This window comes from Colletes latitarsis, chromosome 11, assembly GCF_051014445.1.
Source record: "Colletes latitarsis isolate SP2378_abdomen chromosome 11, iyColLati1, whole genome shotgun sequence".
Classification (NCBI taxonomy): domain Eukaryota; kingdom Metazoa; phylum Arthropoda; class Insecta; order Hymenoptera; family Colletidae; genus Colletes; species Colletes latitarsis.
The window spans coordinates 30,861,601-30,884,736 of NC_135144.1; the positions used below are offsets into that span (position 1 = coordinate 30,861,601).

At 38.5% G+C, this 23,136-nt stretch overlaps 2 protein-coding genes across 3 annotated transcripts; one reads left to right on the top strand and one right to left on the bottom strand.

Annotated features, from left to right (window-relative positions):
- Positions 1-3,030: 3,030 nt before the first annotated feature.
- Positions 3,031-12,596, bottom strand: Syt4 (Synaptotagmin 4). Of its 2 annotated transcripts, none has more exons than XM_076777738.1 (6): positions 12,364-12,596; positions 11,121-11,429; positions 9,298-9,668; positions 8,696-8,854; positions 7,572-7,889; positions 3,031-6,775 (listed from the first exon to the last, which is right to left on the bottom strand). In XM_076777738.1, exons 1-6 carry the CDS (start codon positions 12,413-12,415, stop codon positions 6,656-6,658), a joined length of 1,329 nt encoding a protein of 442 aa, XP_076633853.1. In that variant the 5' UTR covers positions 12,416-12,596; the 3' UTR covers positions 3,031-6,655. The 2 variants fall into 2 exon arrangements, with proteins under 2 accessions (XP_076633853.1, XP_076633852.1); XM_076777737.1 differs by having other exon boundaries at positions 11,115-11,429; positions 12,364-12,587.
- A 3,116-nt stretch (positions 12,597-15,712) lies between these two features.
- LOC143348026 (arrestin domain-containing protein 17) lies at positions 15,713-20,097 on the top strand. Its single transcript, XM_076777781.1, has 7 exons — positions 15,713-16,015; positions 17,082-17,237; positions 17,458-17,669; positions 18,107-18,289; positions 18,667-18,878; positions 19,022-19,182; positions 19,299-20,097. The coding sequence occupies exons 1-7, from the start codon at positions 15,901-15,903 to the stop codon at positions 19,430-19,432; spliced, it is 1,173 nt and encodes a 390-aa protein (XP_076633896.1). The 5' UTR covers positions 15,713-15,900; the 3' UTR covers positions 19,433-20,097.
- Positions 20,098-23,136: the final 3,039 nt, after the last annotated feature.

Here is a 23,136-nt window from a genome sequence, read left to right on the forward strand (position 1 = left end):
TACGTTGGTGTTTTATTGTCCCTTTTATTTATACAGGGTGTTCGGCCACCCCTGGGAAAAATTTTAATAGGGGATTCTAGAGGGCAAAATAAGACGAAAATCAAGAATGCCAATTTGTTGATGGAGGCTTCGTTAGAAAGTTATTAACAATTAAATTCAACAATTTCAAATCATTCTAAAAAAATTATTTTCGGTTGCAGGGATCAATCACAATAATTTTTGGTGAATAGACATACCCCCGAAATCCTACCCACTTTCTAGAAAAAAATTCAAGGTGTGAAATTTTTCGACGAAATTAAAATATTTGAAATCGTTCTGAAAAAAATATTGTTAGCTGTGGGGGTCAATTACAATCATTTTTGGTGAATAGACATACCCCCGAAATCCTATGCATTTTCGAGAAAAAAATTCAGTACGTGCGGTACTTTAAACGTTAATAACTTTGTTTAAATTTATCATGCACATCGAGGATTTGTTGTACTTTATAATGATTCATATTTTAAGTGTTTTTATATTTAATGCATCAATAGTATTGTATCTGTTATGGAAGCAATAAAAGTTCTACTAAAAACAAAGCTCTGAAAAAGTACAGGGTGATTTTGAAAAAGAAGTCTATCGAATAATTTCATTCCAATATTTTATTGACCACACAGCCTTAAAATCTGACCGTACACAGCATATCATACGCCGTGTCCATACGCGTAAGAACATTATATTGCGGAATGCGTGAAAAGCACCGATTTCTTGTTAATTGGATTTTAATGACAAAGACCGCGAAGAAAAATGTCAATACTTTCTATACGTTAAAAGCTAAATTTTTATTTTATATTTTGTTTGTTTGTTATACTCGTAGATTTTTGCCATAAATCCTCTATTAAGGTAGTAAGTACTTGATAAATTATTAATTTCACATTAAACAAAATAATTTTCGTGCATAGTTAGTACATTAATATTGAAATTTGAAAAGAATGTTATATTATATTTGGACTAAAATTCACGTTTTTTTTTGTACCGGTATGTTCAAAGTAATACGTACAGTGTTTATAAGTGAAACGTAATCTAACAATCTTCAAATTTTACGAACAATTTTGTAAAATTATACAAACGGACCACGTATGTCATGAAACGTAGTACTGTCTTTATTAACAGTTTTCTTCGCAAGTAATATATTTGTACTGGTTTCTAGATGATACCTTTAAACATTATTCGCGTGATAATTATCGCAGATGCTTGATATTCATATGTTTATATTCGTAAATTTGTTATAGGTATGTGCGACTATTATTTTTTTTTTTTATCTATCAACGGTGCTATTAGGCATTTGTTATTTCTAGAAATACATTTTGTATAACTGCCAATTGACTTTTCCACGTAAAAATGATAAAAGTAGAAAATGGAGGTAGTTAGAAAACAAAAGTGAGGTTAAAAGGAAAAGGAAACCGTACGGAGTGTAAACTAATGAAATTCTCACGTTCACTATGAATGAATCATACGTACAATCGTCGAACAGATTTATATACTGCAGCTTTCATCTTTTATCTTTACCGTGATTATGATTATCATTCGCGATGATCATTCAAAGTGAAGAAATGTAAATTCGACTTAATCGGTCGTTCAAAACAAACATTTTCGTCGCTGCAGAAGAAAGAAATTTGCGTTCGTAAAATGTTTGGAAAAACGAGGGAAGGGAAACGCTACGAACGAAGCGCTACAAGAGCGATGATTTTCCAACATTCCGTATCGACGTTCAATATGTTACAGTGTACATCTGCCGATCTCGAGAAGCTCATTCAGCATGGATAGGTCGTCATCTTGTTCGAAAGTCGTCGTCGTGCGACTGTTTCGAATCGATTCGAAAGTATCGAGCTTAACGAGAACGACAGAATATATTTACGAGACGTCTTGCTACGTACTACTTATTATAGTCGTTTCTTATATACTTGTATCTGTAATTGTATAGCAATTAAATAAATATTTTGAAACTCTCGATCGTGTAATGCCGTTTTTTCTTTTTTTTTCTGCTGCGTTCTTGCACGCAGCGATACAGATCTTTCGATTTCTCTTTTTTTTCTTTTTTGTCCCTACTGTACTTAGTATGTAAATGTATGTATTCGGTGTATCTCTTGAGTCTTTGTGTGATATATTGCGACGTGACTGTCATTACTTTCGTTACTTGGTGCTGATTCGTACCACTTTCGTCGTTGCTTCTTCATTCTTTCGCAAAGAATCGTTCTTTCCCCGTTGCCACAACGGTTCTTTCCAACTTTCTTTTATCGTTCGTACTTTTCTCTCTTTTTTTTCGCGAAGAAAAAAAAGGACGACGAATCGGACAGTTGTGATAAAAAGAAAATAAACGATCGTGTTACGCGTGATCGATTATTGATTCTTATGGCGCGTGACACGTACATCTTATTCGTCAGGCGCTTTTCTTCTGCATTTTCCATTTAATTCTGTTTTTTAAGTAGCGGGGGTATCCAGTTGTACGTTTTATTCACTTTTTTTCAACGTATACGAATACAAATTCATTTTCTATTCTTCTAAGCCCCGTTAATAGTTGTCATTTACTTTCGCTTAAATGATCGTGGTCTATATTGGCTTTTATTCGCTTTTAAACAAGATATACGACTATTAGGTAAGACTTAACACTTTCACTGATATTTCATATTTCACAATTGTATTTCTATTACATTCAACGATTCGCTTACTAATTTTTTAAAATTTATTGTAACACGGTAAACACGTTGTCGGACGTGTGTTGAACTTTTTTTTCTAAACAATGAACGTGTTAAGTTACGTTTACATGGAACTTACTTTGAATCGAACAGAAACAAGTAAACAAACAAAAAAAATGTATTAAAATCTGACTTCGATTCGAGTCGTACTATTTAAAATATTTAATTATTCAAATTAAATTTGTCGAAGATTTGGAAATCCTACGTTCGAGAACGTTGCCCTGTGTTGCGTCGAATGTTCGATATATTAAAAATGCACGTTTAAACGCGATTTACGAGTGATTCTTTTCTAGGAACGTTTTTCTGTTTTTTTTTTCTCATGGTAAAATCTTTGCCGCGTAGAAATACGGAAAATCGTCAGAAAAAAAAGCCCCAAATGCTGGAAATGTTCTGTGATTAGCGACAATCGGTTACGCGAATGATCTTAAAGTTTCTTTAGACGTGTAAAACTTGATGTCTCTCTTACTTACGAGCAGCCTGCGCGCAAACCACTTGTTAATAATTACCATAAGTTTAAACTGACTTGAAACTTTTGTTGTATTCGAGTCTAAGTTAACACTTGATCGTTATTAATCGTAGCGTTGTATTCGCGGCGTGTGTAAACGGGGCCTTGGAGCAAACTCCGCTTATACAATTAAGGTTAGGGTCACACGAGTGTCGAAACGACATGAGTTTTTATGTTTTTCCTTGTCTTACAATTGAAAACAAGGAAGAACATAGAAACGCACGTCGTTTCGACGCTCGTGCGATCCTAACCTAAAATATATCGTGTGAAGAACAGTTGGAGCGTGTATACCAAGTAACTCTTTAGCAAAACAGATAAAAAACTACTAAACTTTTATATAGTAGAATCGTCGATTAATTGTATACTTATATATGTATCGAAATTTTTCCAAATAATCGATAAACGTAACAATAATAAGGATTTACGATGCTCCATCAATAACGATAGATGCATCAACGCACTGTCCAATAGCAAGTTTCACACAGAATCGATCGTTCGCGCGTTTAAACTTACGTATTCAATTTACTCGTGTAAATCGGAGTTTACGATCACTTTACTTCCATTAAATATCCAAACACCGGATATCCTCTTTTCTTCTTACACTCGGCGTCGTTGGAATTTTCTCTACGAACCGTAACCGTACATTCTAACCTCGTTAATGGCGACCGAAGTCGCGAAGGTTTCGTAACTAAACTGCTTCGCGTTTTCTTTTTCGTTAAAACGTAAATTACATATTTACAACTTGCGAAGCGGTTTCCGTTGCCACTTGAAAACAACGTTACGATTCCTCGACCCCGTTCCACGGATCGTCGTGAAAATAAAAACGGTTCGAAGGACAAAGCTGCTAGTATAATATGGATAACTTCGTGAAACCGATCTTTATATTCTATTTCTTTTTTTATAATCAACAAGTTTGGACATATTATCGGATATTTCTAGAATAGATACGACAAGAGAAAGAAACACAAGAGAATAATAAAAAAAATTGACAGAAATATGAAAGCAACAAGCATTCGTGGTAATTGCTTTCTAATTTCCGTCAATGTTTTATATTCTTTAATTTTGTACCTAACTTATCTCTTTTGCATTGTATCTAGAAATTTCCAAGAGTACACAAACTAGTTATTTATAAAGAACACAGAGTATAAAGAGCATTTGACGATCGACTAACAAAGTCACGTACGCATGCCAGTGGCCGTTAAAGCGTTAAGGATTCTTGGCGGGAAAATATTAATTAAAGTTTAGATTTGAGTTCGCGAGTAATCGCAATTTTCCCCTTGTCATTACGTGTAATTAACGAGTCATGTTTCTGCCAGTCGATTGCTAGGGAATTCTGCTATGGAATTTTGGAACAGGAACGAATAATCGTAATATTGTCTTTAAGCTTGATCGATGTTCACGATGTTTTCAGGATCATCCCCACGTCTTACGATGTTTCCATATATTTTACAAGAATCGCTCCAAAGATTTTTAGAGAAACTTTTATGCATATTTGTTGTTTATCAACATGATGTTCCATCGCTAAGATACTAAAATTCTTTCATGTACAATAAATGTTAAAAAATAACCTTTAATCCAAGATAAGTTGGATCTATAAACGCTCACATTCTCCCTTCCTTTTTAAATATTCAAAATAAATAAATAATCAAAAATTTTTGTGGCGATCCTTGTTCACGGCTGTATAACGAATGAAACAAACACTGTTGCTGGCACGTTGTTTGGCTGTAAGTATTTCGTTCGATTAATTCACCCAAACTTTACCAAAATAGCCTCCGTGATCCGACAGGGTCGAGCAGAAATCTCTTCGAAATATTTGTATTTTTTCTTTTCTCGGGATCGAAGGAAACTCAACCGTTCACGTCGAAACGAAACTTAAATTTCGAACAGAGAGTTTCTAGAAAGACAATTTTATATATGTAATTCGTTACGGTTGTACGAAACGATACTTGTTTCTCTGTTTCACGATAAGAAAATTCTAGTATGCAGTTAGTACACGGTTTATTATTCGAATTGAGAGTCGCTGATCCGTTGGTACACAATTGCTTACAATAAACATATTCGGTTACTAAATAGCCTCGAATTTCTGTCACTGAGATCATTTGTTGTTTACTCGAAATATCCAGAATCTTCATCCCGTTTCGTTCCATGTTGCATTTTCATTCGTTACTAAATTAATCGCTCGATTCTCTCTCGCGGAACGTTGCGTTTAAGCCCTACTCCGTTCGAGTGTATACGTACGTGTCTTTTAAAATTTTAAAAATTACGAATCCATCCTCGACAGTCTAATGTGTGCAACACGACGGTGCGACGCGAATATCAAGGATCCCTTCTTGAGATTTTAGGTCAAAAAGCAACGATCTTTCGGAAGCACAGCCCTGTGCTCGCGACAGTAGTATCCAACAACCGATGCAGATGCTCGATCGTTTCGTATTAACTGCTTCGTCCTCCTCTCTTTGCCATCTGGTCGGAAATCTTAACAACTATATTTATATCGTAAAGCATTTTGTATGCGTTTCGCCCGCGATCGTCCGCCACTGGGATCGATGACATTACTTCGCGATCGACGAATACTCTATTTAGCGTTACTCGATTCGCAGAAAACGAAATAAGTCTACCGGATTTTACTACCCTCATCATTTTTTTCCCCACGTAGAATTCCGTCTGTTCAATTTCATCGATAATTCGACGGAATACTAGTTTCTCTTCTTAATTTCCGGTCGACTGTAGCATTTAGCGCTGCAAACTATATCCGAGCAAATAATTCTAAAGTCACGTTTATCAGGCGTAAGCATCTCGTTCGAACTCGATAATTTTCGAAATACTCTTAAAATCGTACGATTCAAACGAGAATCGCGAACGAATATAAGAAACGTTTTATCGGGTTGTCCAACAAGTAATTTTCCTAATCCACGCGCTTGGCTTTCATGATCGATTCTTAAGGAAACATCTGTTTCTTTTTTTCTGGACGTTCTCTTAGCTTTATAAATTTCAAGTGGTAAAATTGAATTTGGGAAAACGATGGCGGCGAAACAAAATGGAGCGTACGTCGATGATTTTGTAATCGGTTTGGATTAATTTTTACGTCCAAGACACGGTGAGAGAACGAAAACGACTTACTGGTACAAGACGATAGTTGAATCGATTTTCTATGTACTTGGAAAGAATCGCGCGATTCGAAGTCGTTATTCTCGTTAATTTTCACGCGATGCATCCGCAGTCGCGACGATCGCGGGTGGACGTGCCGCCACTCGCTTCAAGCCTAATATACATCGAGTATTAGGTTTACAAAACAGATACCCTACTTCATCGTAGGGTTTCAAGGGGTTGGATCTGTGGTTTCACAATGGGGGAAGGATGTGGGGCTTTTGGATAATTGGAGACGGGATTCCAGGAAAGTCGTTAGTGTGGGAGATACTAGTTACTCCCTTAATTTGTGCCAATCAGCTATCTGCCTCTGCGGCGAGCTGCAAACTTCCTTCCAATGATTCAACGCCGAATATTGACAATCCGGCCCGCCAAACTCGAGTCGACCGATCACCTAAAATGCACGCAATAATCAGCCTGGGCGTACAAGTTACAACCTAGAAGTTATCGAAGAAATTATTTATTTCGTTCACCATAACACGGAAGGGTTTAACGAACCGTTGTTTTGCAACATTAGACTTGAATTTAACTTGAAAATATCAGATGGACAAAAAATATAAAAATTTGGTATTGATAATCGGGTGAAATTCTCCATCGTTTCTTCTGTATTGCGAAATACAGCGAAGAGAATGAGTCAGAAGTAAAGAACGTCCCAGTTACACGGGACATTCTGTATAGTTGGGACAATGGAAAATGTGCACGTACCCGTCTGAAAATTCCAAGTTCTCGAATCGATCTAACTATATCTGGGTATGTTTTGCATCGCGTTATGTAAGAAAATTGTGAAAAATCACGCAACGAAGGTGGTTGCGCGACTTTCGGTCTCGTCACGCTACACGGAGGCCACAATGAGGGTCGTATAATACGATACGTGTACGTATTGCACAATTTAATGGATCAATCGTGCACATTTTTGTCGACGAACGCTGCTGCAAACAAAATTACATGTACTTTTAGAATTTAAACAAAATTTTACCGCGTTACGTTTGATAAACGGTTTTCTAATTTCTTTGATAGTCGACGAATATCTCGTTTGATTATTAGTATCGATTGCACGGATATAGAAGTTTTTGAATGGCCTCCAAAAGACTTGTGGAGTTTATTGGACGTGGAAGTTCCTTTAGAGGGCGTCACGGTAAAGCAGAGTTTTATTATTTCTTAGGATTAAAATTTTATGTTAATCGACGTACCTCGTTCTTCGTAACGCGATCCCAATCGAGCAACATGAATTCAAGACTGACGTTGTTGAGACCATCCGGATCGTTTGGAATGTCGAAAACGAAAGACTCGTTGAATACAGGGCAGAGGGTGCGTTTCTTCACGCGTGTCTTCTTCTTGGCGATACGCTGATTGTTGTATAGAAGATAAATCTTCACGTATGGATCGGCCAGACCTGTCACGTCCATCTTTGGCAAATTCTGTGCCTTTAGTACGACTACCGTCAGCCGGCTGTTGATCGGTTGCCAACAAAGAGAGACCAGCAGCTCTCCTCTACCTTGCGATTGAATCTGCATCGAAAAACGCAACTGGTTTCTGCATACATTCTTAACACGTTTTTCTCGATCGAAATTCTTCATTGAATAATTTGTTTTCATTTTTTGCGATGTTCAAACTCGAAATATTCGAGTAAAATATATAATAGATGATAACACAAATTGTGGGTAGGAGGAGTTCCCCTAAAACCGGACAGTAGCGATATCTTTAAAGTGTGAAACGCTATGAGATCGTTATTTCGCATAAATAATAGTAGAGATAGAATAAATAACAAAAACAGTAAAAAATTCATCTTCTATTTTTGAACCACTACTCTCAAACATGGTGCTGCAATGATCGCGATTCAATTCGACGGAAGATATTTTCGCTAACATACAATGTGACAGTGACGGATGATATTTTTATCTCTAATATTCATTTCACATTGATAAGAGGAAAATTGATGATAGTCACATCATAATGAATTGTTGGAGAATGTCGAATATAGAAACTTTATCGTTTAGAGTATCAATAAACGATTGCTTTTAATGGAAATTGTCAGGTATCTTTTGACGTGCAAATTTCTCAGAATTTAACTTAAAAGGTGTCTTTTAATGCCTTTGCATTTGGATGAAATAATTGTTAGCGTGAAGTACGTTATTTTTAATATCGTACTTCGAAATACGTACGATATTAAATTGAAATAAAAAAAGATAACACCTTTCGAATGATGTTTTGGCGGTGTAGTTTCAATGTTCTCGAAAAATATTCGCGCGTCTCATCGTTGCAAAACACGATCCTTGAATCGATATTATTTTCTCGCTGGTCGTTTGTTTCTTACCTTCAGGCTTCTAGGGCAAATTTTTCGACACAATGATATCTCCTGGTTATCAGCGTTGTCCAAACCGGCCACTGACGAGAGTGCACACGTCAATTCACCGATAATATCGTCCCGAGAGTATCTATCGAAGCTGAGTACTATGAAGTGTAAGCTGATTTTCTGCGAACGATAATGGAAAAGTTTGTTTTATGAATCATTCGTCCAGCACGTATGTAAAGTTGATCTAATTGGATTAATTTCGCACACGAAACACTCGATTATGCGAACATACCTGTTCTCCTGCCAGTTTACATAAATGAAAGTGAAGAAACAATTAAACCCTCTGCACTCGGACATTTTAAATCTATCGAACAATTCGGATGTTCCATTTAGAGGACACAAATAAATTATTCCTTCAAGGTGATTATTAGACGTCAAAAAATTATGCAAAAATATAAGAAACGCTTAAAGCAAGAAGGCTCGAGGCTCTACGAAGTTTCCGTTTCGTTAATTCTATTAATAAAAATATGAATGTCCTTGCGATAAAGTGTGTTCGAGTCGTTGATATCGAGAAAAAGTCTTCGAGTGCAAAGGGTTAAAAGATAATCCGACAAATTCGGTACCTGTAGCTGATCCTTCGATATCCCGAAGAACGTAAAGTCCTCGTCGTAGACAGGATCTCTGGTGTTTCTGAGTACCCTTGTCTTCACCTGATGCTGTTTATCTGGCAACAATTTTAGTTTAACGAAGGGATCGCTGGTGGCATTCTGTTCCCTTGCGGGTAGCTCCTTGCAATTGACAACGGTGACCACGAGCGCGTTCTGTTCGCTCAGGTAACGCAGCTTGAACACCAGCTGGCCCAAATTGTCCTTGTTATTCTCCGACGTGTGATTCTTTTCGCGTTCCACCTTCTCATTGTTCTCGATTTCTGCCTTGTCGCGTTCGTTCTCGATGCTCAAGGTAACGTCGCCGGAAGGTGTTTGGGCCGGTGTACCTGTCGTTGGTGAACAAATAAACGATAGAGACGGCGGAAATTTTAATGGGAGATTCTGGAGGGCCAAAACAAGACGAAAATCAAAAACACCAATTTGTTGATCGAGGCTCCGTTTAAAAGTTATTAACGTTTAAAGTTCCGCCTGTAGATAGGCAATCTGTTCGCAGCTGCGTGCGCGCGACAGTGGTTCTCACTTAGCATGAAAAACTCCGCTTAGTGACGTATCGACAGCCTTACAGTTTTCTGAGTGAGAATCACTATCGCGTTCTACAGGCGGAACTTTAAACGTTAATAACTTTTTAACGAAGCCTCGATCAACGAATTGGCATTCTTGATTTTTGTCTTATCGTGGTCTCTAGAATCTCCCATTAAAATTTTTCCCAGGGTTGGCCGAATACCCTATATACTTACGAATCCGAGTCAATAACTATGCTTCGCTATCAATAATTGTACTCAAAGTGTATTTATTCTATAAAAATAGATATCGAGCCCTGGAACAAGTACTTGCAAGCTTCGAAAAGATACTTGTATGTTGTGGATATTCGAACCTTTTGTAAATAGTACTCGAATCTTATAAATTAGAATTCTGTAATAAGAATAGTGACATAGTGCTTGATAACTGAGTTTATAAGACTCCACTAGTAACTTGTTTCCGTATATAAAAACTGTCGAGTTTTTACATGTAATGTCAACGCCCACGCGCCAGATGTTAAAACGTTCCTCTCGCGATCCTAACCGAACAATGTTACGCATCAATTGCACGCAAACTTTTACGCTTGATTTTCATTTTGCACTTCGGACGAACTACAAAAGCGGACAGGTAAAAAAATTTACGTAAATATTTGCAGATACGAGAACACCGACGCTTTCCTTTTTCAATTTCACGGATATCACAATATGTATACAAAATGCATTATACACTGCGGAACATAACTATAGTACCGCCCACATTATTTATCATACCCATTCGCCTCATATAATTGATTTTTTCAAGTCTGAAAGATTTCTGTACTATGTACTATTATGAACAAAATGTCGTTCGATTTTTTATTCTAGATCAAAAGGGAAAAATGCTAGACTGCACGTTCGAAGGTACACGTCAAATTTGAACGAAATCGGTGGAGTAGATCTTGAGATATCATGGAAGCCAATTCAGAGAAGATAGTTTTGAGGAAAAACGCATTTAAACGGAAGGATCAGACTGTTTAAAAAGGTGTAGCTCGACCGAGCAATACGTATACCTTCGTTAATTTTACGAGTTCGGTGATATGCTTTTGCACATACATTTCTAAGAGTCCTTAGAATCCTTTAAGAAAATGCCAAAGAAAGAAAAAAAATGGAATTTTTTTGGCGGTTTACGGTAGAAGACACCCTTAAAGAAATTCCTACGAAATCTGGTTGACGGTTATCAGTGAACCCGCGAATGTCGATAATAGTTTCTCTCACCTGTACCTTGAGGCGTCCTTGGCTGAGAGTAAGGATTCGAGGTTTGAGACCCGGTGGGGCTTGGCGTTTGTCCACCGGAACCCGGAGGACTCTTGGCCGGTCCCGTGGGGCTCGGGCTCTTCTTCAGATAGTGACTGGTACTGCCAGGACTCTTAACCGCCGTTGGTTTCCTGTGTGGCGGTCTGAACGCCAAGGACTTGTCGGAATTCAGTTTGGTGTGTTCGCGACGTCGCCGGCAAAGCCACCAGGTCATCGCGACGGCGCAAAGTAGAAAAACGCCGCCGATGCATAGCACGACCACCGTTGTCGTCGACACTGAAATCACACGTATCTCTTTTCAGATCCATTTATTCGTAGGCTTCCTAGATCTCTCACTATCCCTCGAAACAATCATAATTTCCAACGGTGTAACAATATTTGCAACTGCACCGTCAGCGTCCCTCGACATACTGCCATTGTTACTCGCGATAATTCATTTTATAAACATGAACAAACGCAAGGGAAAGGAATAATTTTTCGTATTACGGGACTAAAAAAGATCTCGTTACTGAAAATTAAAATCGAGTCCAGGTACCGCTCGACGCGTAGTTTATTTTAATCTATCCAGATATATAAATATTATCGACTATCGAAGAACGGAATGCAATATTCCAACTTCGTACCCCGTTCGTGACGACGCGTTTAATTTTATCAACATGGCCATCGCGTACGTTAACATTTCGTCAACGCGTATTTGGGACGTCGGTTCGCGAACCGAGGAAAAGATTATTGACACCCGAGGGTCGAGCGATTAACCAGGTCGGGTGCCAAAAACTGAGACTGCCACATGGTCTCTCTGGGTACTTAACTATAGAAGAAAACTGTCGTTGGTCGCGAAAGATCATGGACTCTCCGTCGAGCATCGCGAGAATCGTGTCGGGAACGCTACGAAACGTCTTTCCAATTTACGGTTAAAAGATTCGAGAGAACCCAAGAGAACCGATCGCGATCGATGGAAACACCCACGGGTCTGACTCATTCGCGATCGACGGTAACAGCTGTCCGCGGAGATCTCGCGATCGACGAGCTACGCGATCACGGATCTACGGAATCACTGGAACAGCACTCGATCTGTCGCTGAAAACGATTCGAGGATCGCGTTGAGATCGGAATCGTCGACGGGAGGGTCGATGCTGCGTCGATCGTACGACGATTCTTGGCTACGAGGAAAAGTCAAAAGACGATTTTCGCGATTACGAACTCCACTCACCGGGATCGACGGGTCGTATAAGAGGTCCGTCCTCCGTCACTCCTCCGACCATGTTCGGCCACGTTTTTCCCCACGTATTTCAACGCTTTTATCCGCGTAAGTCACACAGCCACGGCGCACTGAACGAATATTTACGGTGTGCGGACCATTCCGTGGTATTCCGTGGCGACCATCGGACGAAATGTTTCGATCAATAATAACGGCGTGAGCTTGCGCGGAATACGCGCCTCCGGAAAGGAACCGACGACGACGACGACGACGCCTGGCCAGAGGCGATGTCGTACGCCGGTGCACGGATGGAAGAAGAGACGTGCCCCGCGGGTAAAGACGAATTTCCTTCGCTCTGGATCATTAGGATGGATCTCGGTTACTCTTGAGAACAAATTTATTTCGGTATTTTAATCGTGGGACCCCTCGAATTTCTTACATTTCAGGGGAAAATAATTTCTACGAAAAATCGAGTCGATTTGGGTAACAGAGAGACGTGTCAGAACGAGTCTGTTGATTGTAAACAATTTAAATGTCATTTTAGGGGGTATTTTACTGTAAAACGTGTCTTTTTTTTAAATCCTTCCTAAAATACTTCAACCCATTCAGAAGTTATGATTTTATAACATACGCATGAAATTTCGGGGAAACATTTCTGGCCAGAAATTAGATTTTCGGTAAGGAATTTTTTTCTCGAAACTGAGTAGGATTTCGGGGGTATGTCTGTTGACTGAAAATGCTTGCAATTGACTCCTGCAACTAAAAATAATTTTTCCAAGACGATTCGAAAGTCTTTTTTTTCACCCAAAACTTTCAGCACTTACCCCATTTTTTTTCTCGAAACTGAGTAGGATTTCGGGGGTATGTCTGTTGACTGAAAATGCTTGCAATTGACTCCTGCAACTAAAAATAATTTTTCCAAGACGATTCGAAAGTCATTTTTTTCACCCAAAACTTTTAGCACCTACCCCATTTTTTTTCTCGAAAGTGGGTAGGATTTCGAAGGTATGTCTATTTACCAAAAATGATTGCAATTGACTCCTGCAACTAAAAATAATTTTTCCAAGACGATTCGAAAGTCTTTTTTTTCACCCAAAACTTTCAGCACCTACCCCATTTTTTTTCTCGAAAGTGGGTAGGATTTCGAAGGTATGTCTATTTACCAAAAATGATTGCAATTGATCCCTGCAACTGAAAATAATTTTTCCAGAATGATTTGAAATTTTTTAATTTAATTTCTTAAGTCAATTGTGGCACCCTTTCCTACTTTTTTTATCAAGTTGAACAAATCCAGAGGATCGCGCATAAAAATTTCGATAATCGTAAGTAAGGTGTACCCTAATGATCGTAGGCAGAGTGGTAGTTCATATTAAAATGTATCTAGGATACCTTTAGTTTCTATGCATTTCTGCCAGCAAGCAATAGGTAAACTGTTTTCGATGATCAGTCGCTTCGAGGAAGTTGTCTAGTCGTTTGAGTAGATGCTAATCTTATTAGCGAGAGAAACGGTGATTAAGAGAAACGAAGGACATCGTAAACAAATGATGAAGCAGCGTACAGAACATCGGTACATCAAAGTTTCCAATTTACACTTTGACTAGCTACGATCCAACCAAACGGTCGCCACGGAGTAATTGGATCCAATGGAATTAACGGCAGGAAAATAACGGTTACTATATTCAGCATAAGTGGAATTTGCTTTGATTAAGGCAATGCACGATCTGGTAAACGGGCATTGCACGCGTCAGAGAGGAATTTGAACTGTGAAAGGCTCGTTCCACCAGCTTACTCGCGAGCATACTGCACCAGCAGATTATGAGCTATCCAATACAACCCAATGTTATCTAAATGGAAAGAAAATAACTATTACTCTGCCATAATTATTTATTCGTCTCGAACAAACTCGTAATCCAAACACGTTGCTTCTCTATGTTGTACAAGATGACTCAAAACCACTTTCGTGTATACTCTTGTTCGATATTTATATAATTAGTCATAGTAACTGTCATGCTCTAAAAATAAAGAAAAAAAATATTTTCATTACTTCGATGGCACGATATGTGAAGAATGAATGCTGTTGGACTTACGCCAAACGAAATCAAAATAAGAAGTCGGGTAAATAAATGATAATTGGATCGGTCGTGTGTCTGTATCGAGTTTGTTCAGCAAATAAAATAACTCTGACCCTACTTTCGAGGTTACAAGTTTAGTCTAGCCAGAAAGTTATCGTCGTTTGCCTTTTGTCAATTGCATCATCGCTATCTTATCCGTTATGTTCGTGACGTCACGCGACGCAGAATAGAGCATGCGCGTTTCGCCAAACGAATATCCCCATGGATGTTTCCGTAGGAAAACGTGGTTTTCCTCGGCGCATGTTTACCTATGCTTGACCAATGGCGGCACGCAACGTTGTTACGTTACCGTCGACGTACAAGGCGCACCAAAATTAATGGACACGCGATCCGGAGGAAGAATTCGAAACGATTTTAATAAACATAAGCAACATAAACTAATATTTATTCTTTCCAAAAATACGATAACATTCTAATTTAACTTCATGGTATAAAATTTTATTGTAAATGTTTCTTTGGAAGCAGTACAAAATTGTTTTACGTTACGTACGTAAAGTTGGTCACGAAAGTATATGTTGCTGCATCGACAGTACTAAGTTACTTAATTTAAAAATGTTTTTTAACTCTTTCCTGTTCAAAATAGATTTATCTCTAATTTTTCTAATTACGGAAAACATTCAGCTCATATATATGTTGTTGTATCTTCCTTTTACTGAAGTACAAACTTTACTAAAAGAGCAAACTGACGCGCGCTGACTGGATAGATTCAAACCGTTCGACAACGCGTACTCCAAGATTTTCGATGTGCAATAATAAACAAATAGAAACTTGATCTTTTCACCTGCAAAATGTGATCAAACTCTTGCGGGAACCATAATAGTTACAAGTAGACCAAAAAGTTACGTGCATGTCACGAATTGCAAATATACTTGGAAATTAATAGCGAATGATTTCATCTTGAGAAAAGAAACGAAAGAAACAGTCTATAAAGGATCATATAGCGTCCTAGTTGAACGCTTAAGCGTATTGTGACGCTGGAGAAATAAAGAATAGATTGTGAATTTTAACAAGGTTACTAAAATAAGTACCGAAACAAATTTTTACTTTTGCGAACGGTGTTAATTTACTTCGATCGACGAGAGCAATTACTTTCGTCGATCTTACAAGGAAAGAACAGTTCCATGCGACAGGCTGTCATTGAGAAACGTTTGAAAGAGCCTGTAAGCCTCCGCGTCAGCTGGTGTCTGCGCAGAAGACAAACATCGATTGGTTTGTAGTAGCGTGGACTCGTATGCACGATCAGACCGGCTTTACGAGCGGCTTGATATAGCCACGGTGTGTGCTTCGTCGCGAAGCGAAAACTTACGAACGTTCGCTAAACACCAGCTATCCAACTCGACGGATCCAACGTGACGGAAATAATTAACCGAATACCGCGGATCGTGCATCGACGCGAGTGTCGTTCGAGCCGGCAAATATGGGCCTCAAAGATTTCCGGATAATCTTTGACAATCCATGGAGCACGTACTATCCAGGACAGACGGTCAGCGGGAACATAATCGCCGTGCTGGACAGTACAAAGAAGATTCGCGGTACGTTGAAACCGATATGTTGCACGTTAATCGTTCCACGAACCAGCTATTTTTGTGTGTCCGATCGTGCACGTTGCCTGGCAGAATTCACCGACCGACAGGTGTCACTGGACTAGGTTCAATCAAAGGCGTTTCCAATCATTTATCCAACGAATTCCAATGATTTATGTAAGATTACGATACAAGCAACAACGTATCGTACGCTTTTGTCCCAAGACGCGTAATTGTACAATTAAAGCATGTTACGCCTCGTCGGGTTCGTCATTGAGATTATTTTCATCCGAGGACACGTGGAAAGCTGAAACAAAGCAACAAAAATGGAATTTCTCGGTATTTGGGGAACCCAGAGTGTTAGAATTTTTGGAAATTTTTGGAGATTTCGTAACGAGTAAACCAACGATTGATTACAGGGAAAATGTTTGGGTGCGTTCTCTTCGACTCGTAAGTTCCAAAACGCGTGGCATCGACGAGGGGGGAGGGAGTTTCGTGGACGTTCTATTTCGAGTTTCGTTCTAATTCGTAAGGGACGCCCGATGCATATCTCGAAATTGTTGTCACCGCATTCCCACAGGGACTTTTTCCTTAGCGCAAGGTGTCGTTTAATTATAGCACGACCATGTACAACACCCGCACAGTGGAAATGGATAGTAACGATCAGCCGTGGAACTTTTGTTTTCGTCACGCTATATCGTCCTACAATGCGATATACATATATCCGTTAGCGTCCTTGCAATTGTATCTAGTCTAATATCTATACATCTGCTCGACGATATTTATGCAATGGCATTTCGTTGTCCTGGATGCTTCTATTGTAAATATTATTTCTACGTTATAAGAGTGTTTGCAAATATTTTCTCGTAGCTCTTGTTTTCTAACACCCGTTAAAAGGAATCTTTTCACACGAATAACTGTTAATTACATTATTATCAACATCGTATTACGGAGGAAAAATGATTAATATAATTTCAAATTGAAATTTCAATTTTGTAAGAGAATTATTAAAACCGTTACCTACGTTGTTCGAAAATGTTATTTTCCATTTTAATTCGACGTTTTCCCTTTACAGGAATAAGCGTGAAAGTAAAAGGTGTCGCGAATACGTGCTGGACAACCGACAAACAAGAGATGGATGATAGGGGACAATACAGAGAAGGGACTCAGACAGTCACTGCCCACGAAGAATATTTCGAGACAAAGTATTATCTGGTTGGATCCGCTTCTGGTAAACTTCCAAACGAACATACGTGTATCTATGTATTAGCATTTATTTTTTTAAACTATACTCAAGTATACTTTCTTTGGGAACTTTAAACCAACTTTAACTCTCGTTGCAGTAAAATTCACAGTGTTTATTTGTACGTGTCTGAACAAAATTTAAACATTTTTTGGACCAGAATCAGCTAAAATTTGCGATAGACCATTTAAATGTATTTCTTTTTCAGGAGGTGAGATCGAGATACAAAGCGGCGAGCATAAATTTCCGTTTCAATGTGTTCTACCGACCAATTTGCCGAGCAGTTTCGAGTCTGATTTCGGGCACGTTCGTTACACTGTCAAAGCAACTTTAGATCGGCCCTGGAAGTTCGATCAAGAAGTGAAGAGTCCCTTCACCGTAATTCTGCCCCTCGACCTTAATCAAGAATTGAGAGCTTCGGTGCGATTTATCAGCAACATTTTAATATTTACAGAATCGTTTAAACACAAATACGATATTTATACCGACTTTTATAGAAAATTAACAGAGAAAAATTAGCTAGCTTCCTTCATTGTTTTTTAAAGAATAATGTTCAACGATCGAGAAACACACGTTTCAATAAGAAGTATTTTTCTCTGTACGGTACAGATAGAACAATAATCGACACAGAAACTATTTTTCACCTCACTATACGTGTATGTAACAGCGATGATATAATCGTTGATTATTATCACTGAACTTGCACGCGCTTATGCACATTGAAACATTCACGATTCGCTTCGGACAAACTTAGCAACCTCGAAATCTCTTTAAAGTATTTAAACTTTCTCTAATAATATTTAGTGCATTTTGCACCGTACTTTCTCGAACTTCTACCGAGAATTTATTGTTTTCAGGAAAAAGTTCAAGAGGAAATGAGTAAAACGTTTTGCTGTTTATGTTGCGCAACCGCGCCTCTGACTGTCAATTATTCCTTGCCCGTCAGAGGCTATGTACCAGGCCAGTCGATGCCAATCAAGATCAACGTTGAAAATCAATCGGGAGTAACAGTGAATACTGTGAAACTCATTCTTTGTAAGGTATGTGCAAAGTCGCTGGTTGTACAGGGCGCGGGAACATTTGATAGAATCGAGAAAAAGGCGATACTTCGCCTGAAAATAAGTCGAAAACGTGGAATAATTATTCGTTATTTCTAATTGTATTGACGTTTCTAAACATCGATATCGTTTCTTTATGCAAAAATAAATATTAAACGTAAATTCGCTTGGATCTCGAGAGTTTCGAATCATTATATTCTCTATTATTTTCTTACAAGAATTTAAAGTATTTTATATTTTCGATTTATTTTTACACGAAGAATCAGCTTTTTTTTAAATTCTGTGAATCATTTAACCGCGTCCTGTACGGCTCGTGCAGTGTAAAACGTTTGACGATAACGACGAATCGTAAAGTCTAGATCGTAACCTTCCGTGCAACCACACCGAGCAACGACACGAGAACTGAGGAAATCGTCGTCTCAGAGGTTGGCAAAGGACCCGTCGAAGGAGGGGGTACAGCCGATTACGAGCAGAATCTCGAAATTCCGCCGCTGCCTCCGTCGAATTTGACCAATTGCGGTATCATCGACTTGGAATATAACCTCAAGGTCGTGGCGTGCGTTTCAGGATGGTCAGTACACGTTATATTACTTCGAAGTATACTAATATAAGAGAAATTCAATAATGGGAATACCAGAATTCCATAATCACCGTGACTCACAACTTTCTTTGATGCAAAGTTTAGGAAAAGCGATTCTAAAATTCTGTTCCCAGGTACTATCGAAATTTGTCGAAGAACACGGTTATTTACGTGGGCACGGTGCCACTAGTAAATTATCAAACTCCAAGTGCACCATCGGTAGAGGCAATGAAACCGGAAGCTGGATGGACGGCCCCCGATGGAATACCAACGTCGAATTTATATCCTGATTTACGTAAGAATACAACACTTTTTTTTTAATATTGATTTATGAGTTAATATTTAGTACCTTTCCCTCTATATTAGATAAAAATTAATTTTAATATACGTGTATCGAATATATTTTTTCAGCGCCTCCGTCGTACGAGGAATCGACGAACGGTGCTAGAAGTCTTTGGGAACGCGGTGAATCCGAGCACGTTTTCGGTTTAACGAATCGTTTCGCGCCTAGATATCCGGTTTATAATTTCGTGCCTATACAATGAACAACGAAACGAAGCTCGAAGGTTTTATCTGTAAAGAAAAAAAATTATTCGTCTCACAGCGCAGCCTGCAAAGCACTTTTCAAGAGCTTCGTAACGATAACGAAAGTAGAGATTCGTGTTCCATCACGGATATCGTTCAAGTTGACAGTCTCGGTTCTTATGGTGATTTTTTTCACCGTTTGGTTTTGCTTAAAACAGGAAACTATTAAATGTTCGATCAAGCTAATTGTTTATAAGTCACTTTATTCTAAAGGATTCTCTAAACGAAGAATTTTCTGCTAATTTTTCGCCTCTTAGATGATCTTGAGAATTTATAAACTTTTACGCTATAAGGACGTTTCGTGACTGGTCAAGTTTGAATTTGTGTGCCTCGAGTAAATAAAGATATTTGGTCAATTAAGACGTATAGTTCATAAATTTTATACAAACGAAGATCAAAGTCTGAAATTGTACATTGATATAATGATATACAAAGCAATATTAGCTATTATTGAATTACCGCTGTCAGAACGCGCCGGCTTTTATGAGAATTTGCTTAATTTACATTTTTTTATGTATATAACTGTGTATTATTGTTACTTATACAAATATACCGTATTTTACAGGAACGAATAAAAATTTTAATGCAAACAAGATCTGTATGCATATTTATCATGCTGTGAATAAAACATACATGTTTTTCATATATTGTAATTATAAAATTCCATCAACTGTTCGCATGATTTCGTAATAACAGGGCACACCTCTGCGTGTCTACATACTTTCTTATCCGAAGCTTATCTAAGACTGATATTCTAATTAACTATCCGAACAGTTCACTTATTGGTCGTAGTATTTTAATAAATAGTCTATTGACGCGTATTGAAATTACTAAAACTTTACACGCATGCAGTTCCGGAACTACTTACGTTTTATTAATAATTGAGCCATCGTTAGAAGCGGCAAAGCCTCCCCTTTAAAATGGTTTTTGAATTATGTCGATCCGACGTTCCGTTCCGGAGATATCGTCGTCTAAAGGGAGGCGTAATTTTAAAAATTCTACTATCTCTGTCTTCGTCTCATGTTCGGACCTCGCTCTCGCTCTCGCGTCTTGCTAATCTACCCCAAGCGCCTGACCAGTCTATTAGCGCGCATTGAAATTACTAAAACTTTACACGCATGCAGTTCCGGAACTACTTACGTTTTATCAATAATTGAGCCATCGTTAGAAGCGGCAAAGCCTCCCCTTTAAAATGGCTTTTGAATTATGTCGATCCGACGTTCCGTTCCGGAGATATCGTCGTGTAAAGGAAGGTGTAATTTTTTAAAATTCTACTGTCTCTGTCTCCGTCTTACGCGTCGGATCTCTCTCTCGCTCCCGCGTCCTGCTAACCTACCCCAACCACGTGACCAGCGCGGTGGTCAGTGCGCGTAGCATTCACTACTGCTACGGATGCGTACGCATTTAAAAGGGGTCGTAGTAGTTCCAAGAATTTCCTCGACCATTCCGTGCTTATCAATGAAATGCAACGAAGCCTTGTATCCCCGGAATAACCACTGTATCGGCTGGAAACAAAACTCGTTGTATCTTCGTAACTAACCACGGGATCGACTTAAAACAAAATTTGTTTTTCAGGGCACTTCGTCGTCTATCCGACGAATATAGCAACTATTATAATTCGTGCTGTCTTCCGCGTTTATTTTTAAATTTACTTTCACACTATGCACCCAAAGTAATGTGAATTTGTCGAAAGCACTTATGGTTTTTAGTTATATATATAATTTCAGTCTCTTGGACCTTGAAGACAAAAAGTATATAGTGTTCCGGCTCAGAAAAATAGTTTGTCGACTCCTGTTCCGTCTAGATGATCGATTTAAATATGTCTTTTTCCTTGCTAAGTTATACACGGAAATTTTGAAATACATATTTCAGTGTTCTCATTTCCGCGTATAAACCTATATTTCTATTTGATCAAAGACTGTGACATCGGCATGAAATGGTCTTGTACGCTGCTAACAATAAACTTTTCGACCATTTTTTCGGATTATTCTGCTCTCGTTACTTACGTTTATAAATTGAACTGACACGAATATGAATTATTGAAAAGCTTGGGCATAATTTAATCATTTATAGACACTTGAGATTGAAAATAACCATAAATGCATTGTAAGGATCATTATACGACATCCTTGTGCGCGTAACCAGGTTGTTTTCTGGCATTATGCCAAAGTCAAGATTGTCGAACGAGAATCAACTTGAAGAACTTGGTGGATTTTGTCCTATCTGCAATGACGTTGCACATCGTGTCTTCGTTCATGCAGTTTGTAATTTCCGGATCATCTGGAAAGGACACTTCCACGCAAGAATCAGCTTCACAACGTCGACCGAGCGGCAAATAACGAGAAAATTATTTTACATGTCGTTCCAGAATTAAATTCGACGAAAAAAACTATTAATAATCATTTGTATATCCTCTAAAAGAAAAATGGAAATTTGACAGTAGCAGAACTTTCTCGATACACACGTCGAAAATCGTCTCACTAACGAGGACATTTTTCACATAACGCTTACAATTATTAAACGTAATGGTAAATCGAAAGAGATCCGTAAGGCATTCGGGAACATTCTGCTAGTCGATTTTAGGCGGGGACCTAAACACGAATAAAAGACAAAAGATGTCAAGAACGATATCGAGGATCCTGTTAAGCTTCGCGCGATCAATTGTCACGGAATTATCTTCGTCTCGCTAGACTGCATTCTTGAGTTACGATCCAGGGTACGTCGAGCGATAGGCGAACGTCTGCGAGATAAACGCAATCGAGAAAAGGGAACAAACGTAAGATGGAAATGCGCAGAATTTAAAAACTTATAGACGAATTTTTCGGCATGAAATATTTTCCACGAATAAACTGGGTCTGGAATGTCGTTTATACTCGGGTTAATCGGGACTAATTCTCGAAAAATCAAATATGCCGGATAATTGGACTATACTTCCATACGAAGTGATAAAAACGAGGTATATAGTCACAGACGAGGTGTACGAGTAGACCTGTCACATACTGTACTTTTTTAAAATTTAAAAATTCGTTTTTTATTTTTAACGAACACAACCGTGGCTAATGTAGTGATACAATTGATTAATAAAAAGTAAGATATATAACATTCCTACGGTTTATTCGTTAACTGTCTAGTATCGGCGTCACTGCTGGATGAATGCAGTTGTTACTTGTTTGTTTGCATGAAATATAATCCGTAAATATATTATTCGGACATTCCGGATAGTCGGGTGCCGTATAATCGTAACTCTACCGTATTCCTATAATTGACAGTTTACGTTCTTCTCGACAATTGCTATCTTCCGTCATTGTTTTCCCTTTTCGTGGCGCCGTTTCTTCGTTCGCGGACGAGAAACAAAGAAAGTTACGGAGTGTAGTATTTACGAGCACAGAGAGGTACAGTTTACAGAGACCGTTTTATGGATGGTTTTGTGTCAAACCTTCAAGGATTCATTTCGCCAGATGATGAAGCAACCCGGGATTGAGAGCCTCCAGGAAAGTAGAAGACTTTCGTGAGCATCGCGGGCCAAGCAAACATGGAATATTGCAAATTAAACTCGGCTTCGTATCTAGGCTAGCTATACCTTTTTCTTGTCCGCCGCGAAACGTGGAATCATAGTTTACGCGGCTCGATACAAGTCCCGTACTCAGTCTTTTGAAGTAATAAT